Genomic DNA, 6,000 nt, shown 5'->3' on the forward strand with positions numbered 1-6,000 from the left:
GAAAATAGATAAGTCCCCGGGGCCTGATGGGATTTATCCTAGGATTCTCTGGGAAGCCAGGGAAGAGATTGCTGAGCCTTTGGCTTTGATTTTTAGGTCATCATTGGCTACAGGAATAGTGCCAGAGGACTGGAGGATAGCAAATGTGGTCCCTTTGTTCAAGAAGGGAATTAGAGATAACCCCGGTAACTATAGGCCGGTGAGCCTAACGTCTGTGGTGGGTAAAGTCTTGGAGAGGATTATAAAAGATACAATTTATAATCATCTAGATAGGAATAATATGATTAGGGATAGTCAGCATGGTTTTGTGAAGGGTAGGTCATGCCTCACAAACCTTCTCGAGTTCTTTGAGAAGGTGACTGAACAGGTAGACGAGGGTAGAGCAGTTGATGTGGTGTATATGGATTTCAGTAAAGCGTTTGATAAGGTTCCCCACGGTCGGCTATTGCAGAAAATACGGAGGCTGGGGATTGAGGGTGATTTAGAGATGTGGATCAGAAATTGGCTAGTTGAAAGAAGACAGAGAGTGGTAGTTGATGGGAAATGTCAGAATGGAGTTCAGTTACGAGTGGCGTACCACAAGGATCTGTTCTGGGGCCGTTGCTGTTTGTCATTTTTATAAATGACCTAGAGGAGGGCGCAGAAGGATGGGTGAGTAAATTTGCAGACGACACTAAAGTCGGTGGAGTTGTAGACAGTGCGGAAGGATGTTGCAGGTTACAGAGGGACATAGATAAGCTGCAGAGCTGGGCTGAGAGGTGGCAAATGGAGTTTAATGTGGAGAAGTGTGAGGTGATTCACTTTGGAAAGAATAACAGGAATGCGGAATATTTGGCTAATGGTAAAATTCTTGGTAGTGTGGATGAGCAGAGGGATCTCGGTGTCCATGTACATAGATCCCTGAAAGTTGCCACCCAGGTTGATAGGGTTGTGAAGAAGGCCTATGGTGTGTTGGCCTTTATTGGTAGAGGGATTGAGTTCCGGAGCCATGAGGTCATGTTGCAGTTGTACAAAACTCTAGTATGGCCACATTTGGAGTATTGCGTACAGTTCTGGTCGCCTCATTATAGGAAGGACGTGGAAGCTTTGGAACGGGTGCAGAGGAGATTTACCAGGATGTTGCCTGGTATGGCGGGAAAATCTTATGAGGAAAGGCTGATGGACTTGAGGTTGTTTTCGTTAGAGAGAAGAAGGTTAAGAGGTGACTTAATAGAGGCATACAAAATGATCAGAGGGTTAGATAGGGTGGACAGTGAGAGCCTTCTCCCGCGGATGGAGGTGGCTAGCACGAGGGGACATAGCCTTAAATTGAGGGGTAATAGATATAGGACAGAGGTCAGAGGTGGGTTTTTTACGCAAAGAGTGGTGAGGCCCTGGAATGCCCTACCTGCAGCAGTAGTGAACTCGCCAACATTGAGGGCATTTAAAAGTTTATTGGATAAGCATATGGATGATAAGGGCATAGTGTAGGTTAGATGGCCTTTAGTTTTTTTCCATGTCGGTGCAACATCGAGGGCCGAAGGGCCTGTACTGCGCTGTATCGTTCTATGTTCTATGTTCTAAGGTTTGCGAGGGGGGTTGGGCCCATTGGGATTGTGAGCAATGAGATTTAACGGGATAAGGTTTGCGCCCATTGGGATCGTCGATTATGGGAGTGAATGGAATAAGGTTTGAGTCCATTTGGATTTGATACAGTGGGAGTGATTCACTGAGAATGGATGTGAGTGTAGGAATGGGAAGGGATCAGTGCAATTCAATGTAATTAAGACAATTCCCAGTGTCAGCTCAGCAGTTCCTGCTCAATATTACGATGGTTTGACAAGTGACAACATGTCCCAGTCACTAGTGGTTCAGTAATTAAAACACTTACTTGTTTCACCAACTGCACCAGTTGGCTCTCCATCCCTTGCACCTTGTTGACCAGCTGTCTCTTTTCTTCCAGAAGGTCAGAGATTCTTCCCTGAAATTCTGACGATAAAACAACAGGTTCATCAGCGAGGGTATAAGCGGTGTCGATGCTACTTTGCGGCTTCTGAATCGAACCGATCATTCTAGAACTAGAACATAGAACATAGAACAGTACAGCACAGAACAGGCCCTTCGGCCCTCGATGTTGTGCCGAGCAATGATCACCCTACTTAACCCACGTAACCGGTATACCCGTAACCCAACAATCCCCCCATTAACCTTACACTACGGGCAATTTAGCATGGCCAATCCACCTAACCCGCACATCTTTGGACTGTGGGAGGAAACCAGAGCACCCGGAGGAAACCCACGCGCACACGGGGAGGACGTGCAGACTCCGCACAGACAGTGACCCAGCCAGGAATCGAACCTGGGACCCTGGAGCTGTGAAGCATTGATGCTAACCACCATGCTACCGTGAGGCCCCACTAGAGGGGACAATGCAGGAGTTCCAGACATCAGTGGGACCAGACGATGCCACCAATGAGCAAGGGGGAGCTGTCGGAAAGTCCTGGCCTTTGGCTTTAAGGAGTGTGAAATATTGGATGTGTGTGGTGAATGTAACATGATAATTCACACTATATCTTTGTAAGCGCAGTAGCGTTATCTGACCACTAGGGGAGTAGCTCTGGGAATGCTCAGGAGCTTATACAGGGCTCCACCCTTGGCTCCGCCCACGACTCCTCCCCCTTGTGCTGTATAAATACCCTTGTCCAGAGTCAGCCTGCAGTTGACTGAGAGTTCATCAACGGGTAACAGGCTGGCTCTGTCGTAAGTCGATTAAAGCCTATATTCATATCGGAAACACGTGTCTGGTGAATTGATGGTTCCATCAATGTGATAAACACAGAGTGAGAGGAGGTATTAGGGAGCTCAGCTACCTCGAAAGTGGATGGATTGCCAGGGCTGGGTGGAAGGTACCCCCGGCTGTGAAAAGTAGTCAGGGCAGAAATACAAAGGGTCTGAACACCATTTTCTAATCCTCACTGGATACAGGTGTGATGAAGGTTCGCTAATGTTGTACCATTATTTAAAAAGAGAGCAAGCACAGACCAAATAATTACAGGCCACTCAGTCTGACCTCAGTAGAGGGCAAAATATTAGAATCAATTCTGAGACAGGATTAAGAGTCAGTTAGAAAGGCATGGATTAAACAAGGACAGTCAGTAAGGATTTGTTAAGGAAAGGTTGCGTCTGGCTAACTTGACTGAATATTTTCAGGAACTAACGAGGTAGGTTGGCGAGGGAGGTGCAGTGAATGTGGTCGACATTTTTCTTCTTCACAGCCTGTGGGCGTCGCTGGCCAGATCGCTGCATTGCCCATCCCTAATCGCACTCGAGATTAGCTGCCTTCTTGAACCGCAGAGGTCCACGTGGTGTAGGTACACCCACAGTGCTGTTAGGAGGGCAACTCCAGGATCTGGCTGGCTTGTTCTTCGGCTGGCACAAGCATGATGGGCAGAGTGGTCATCTTATCTGAAAGGGAGGACTGTGCAAGGATTGGGGGTGGGGGTGGGTAGGAGAAAGGATGGGGGGAGAGGCAGTGTGTGAATTGGTCCTTCGGAGAATGAGCACAGACACGAATGGCCTTTTTCTGTGCTGTGTCAAGTCTACGATTTTGTGATCCTCTGAACTATGCTTGGCCTGGCCCTTATACAGCTGCCTCTTGGGAATAAGAAATAAGGGCAGGACATTCAGCCCTTCAGGTCAGCTCAATCATTTGAAGACTATACCCAGCAAAGGCCAATGGGCCTCATATTCCTCCACAGGAGGTCTTTATAATTCTCACAGGAGCATCACTGGCACGGGCAGCATTTACTGTCATTCCCTCATTGTCCTTTGGGTGGGGTGGTGGGCCTTAAATATTAGCAAATTGAAAGGGTAATTAAGAGTCAACCATGCAGGGCAGCACGGTGGCCTAGTGGTTAGCACAACTGCCTCACGGCGCTGAGGTCCCAGGTTCGATCCCGGCTCTGGGTCACTGTCCGTGTGGAGTTTGCACATTCTCCCCGTGTCTGTGTGGGTTTCGCCCCCACAACCCAAAAATGTGCAGAGTAGGTAGATTGGCCACACTAAATTGCCCCTTAATTGGAAAAATAATTGGGTAATCTAAATTTATTTAAAAAAAAGAGTCAACCATGCTGCTGGAGTTCTGGAGTCACCTCTGGGCAAACAGGATAAAGATGGCCAATTTCCTGACTGAATGGACATTTGTGAACCAGGTGAGTTTTCAGGACTATGCGGTCGTTCCGACATCACCGTTACTGACATTAGCTCCAGATTTAGTTAATTGAGTGAATTTAACTTCCCCTAGTTACCACAGCGTGATTTGAACCAGAGGAAACCCACGCAGACACGGGGAGAACGTGCAGACTCCGCACAGTCACCCAAGGCTGGAATTGACCCCGAGCCCCTGGCACTGTGAGGCAGCAGTGCCAACCACTGTGCCACCGTGCCATACCTACTAACATAACCCTACTGGGAATGTCTGACACTACGATCAGATAGACAGCTAGAGGCAGACTGGTTCCACCAGCTAAGGGGTCAAAACAAGAGGGACACAGGCACAAGATGAATTATAAGAGGTTTAGGATAGAGGTGAGGAGGAGATTCTACATAGAGAGAGTTGTGAGGCTGTGGGAATCACTTCCCAAAGCCTCAACAAATGGTTGAGGCAGATTAACAATTGAAGATTAGTTTTGAGAGGTGGATGAAGGAAACGGGATTGAAGAAGACAGTAAATGGAATTTGATTGATGTGGAAGGTAAACAATAGCATTGTCTGGGTGGGCTGAATGGCCTGATTCCATGTGACGTATTTTCATGCCTTCCATATTTAACTGAAGAACAATGGATGCAGAATCTTGTTCATGCTCCTGATTTTGTATCTTGGTTGATCTGTTTGATCTTCGTACACTGTATTGGCAGAGCCCACTCGTAGGACCGAATGGCCTATGTAATGATATGCAGAATATCATTGGTGTATATAACATAACAACCAAACTGTACATAAACATGCATACATAGCGTACAATTCTAGCATCCGACCACAGGTGGTGTGGCGACAGGAGTAGGTCACTGGAAGACAGGCCACATGGCAGACAGGACATATTGTCCTGGACAGCACAGGGACACAAACTGGACAGCACAGCACAGAGTACAGTCGCCTATCGAGCAGCTCCTGAATCAACAGTAATTAATGATAGTTAATCATAGTTGTTTGTAATTAGCCGTCGTATCCAACTGTAATCTTAGTAAACATCACAGGAACCCTTTAGTGTTTTAGTTAATTAATAAACAGTTTTGTTCATTTACAAAGCCGTATGTTCTCCAATCACTTCAACTACAAAGACCTCGCCATCAGTGCAGACAGAGAACAATACAGCCTACTCCTGCTCTGGGTTTATGCTTAATTGCTGCATTACCTTTGACCTGGAGTTGATAAAGAAAGTCGGGGTCAGCAGTGGGGTCAGCTGATTCCTCGTCTTGGAGGGTCAGGTGTGCAATGTCGCCGGGGAGCGTGTCCCAGACAGGTTGCAGGGCGAGGCTCATGCGCTGGAGTTTCCGGTTTTCTTTGTTTAGCTGTGGAAGGAGCAGAAACAAACCAGAATTTTCCCGCAGTCTCTCTGTCAAGTTGAAAACCTGCCGCATTATTCGAAACCCCCTCTGGCAGTATACGGGAGTGAGGAAGCAATCACTGAACCCCTCCACCTGACCTGTGGCTATAGGGTGTTACAGTGGGGGACAGGGGGTGGCCATTCAGCCCATCATGCCTATGTCAGCCCTTTTGAAGGGCTGTCCGAACAGTCCCTCTCCCCTGCTTGTTCCCCTTAGCACTGCATAATTTCCCCTTCAAGATTTTATCCAGTTCCCTGTGGGAAGTTGCTGTTGAATCCGCTTCCACTACCCTCTCAGGTGATACATTGCAGACCAGAACAATCCGTACTCCATTAGGATGACTCCTCATCTCCCATTTGCTGCTCTTGCTAATTGTAAATCTCTTTCCTCTGGCTACCTACTCCCCTATTACCAG

At 47.5% G+C, this 6,000-nt stretch overlaps 1 protein-coding gene across 1 annotated transcript in view; it reads right to left on the reverse strand.

The window, feature by feature from the left end:
• The window catches only part of LOC119963607 (shootin-1-like), a 33,717-nt gene extending 28,099 nt beyond the window's left edge, over window positions 1-5,618 (reverse strand). The window contains exons 1-2 of the mRNA XM_038792940.1: window positions 5,393-5,618; window positions 1,871-1,968 (exon numbers count right to left, since the gene is read on the reverse strand). Of these exons, the coding sequence (XP_038648868.1) occupies window positions 1,871-1,968; window positions 5,393-5,618 (324 nt within the window). The remainder of the gene's footprint in view (window positions 1-1,870; window positions 1,969-5,392) is intronic.
• Window positions 5,619-6,000: the final 382 nt, after the last annotated feature.

Source organism: Scyliorhinus canicula, chromosome 3, assembly GCF_902713615.1.
Source record: "Scyliorhinus canicula chromosome 3, sScyCan1.1, whole genome shotgun sequence".
In the NCBI taxonomy this organism is placed as follows: domain Eukaryota; kingdom Metazoa; phylum Chordata; class Chondrichthyes; order Carcharhiniformes; family Scyliorhinidae; genus Scyliorhinus; species Scyliorhinus canicula.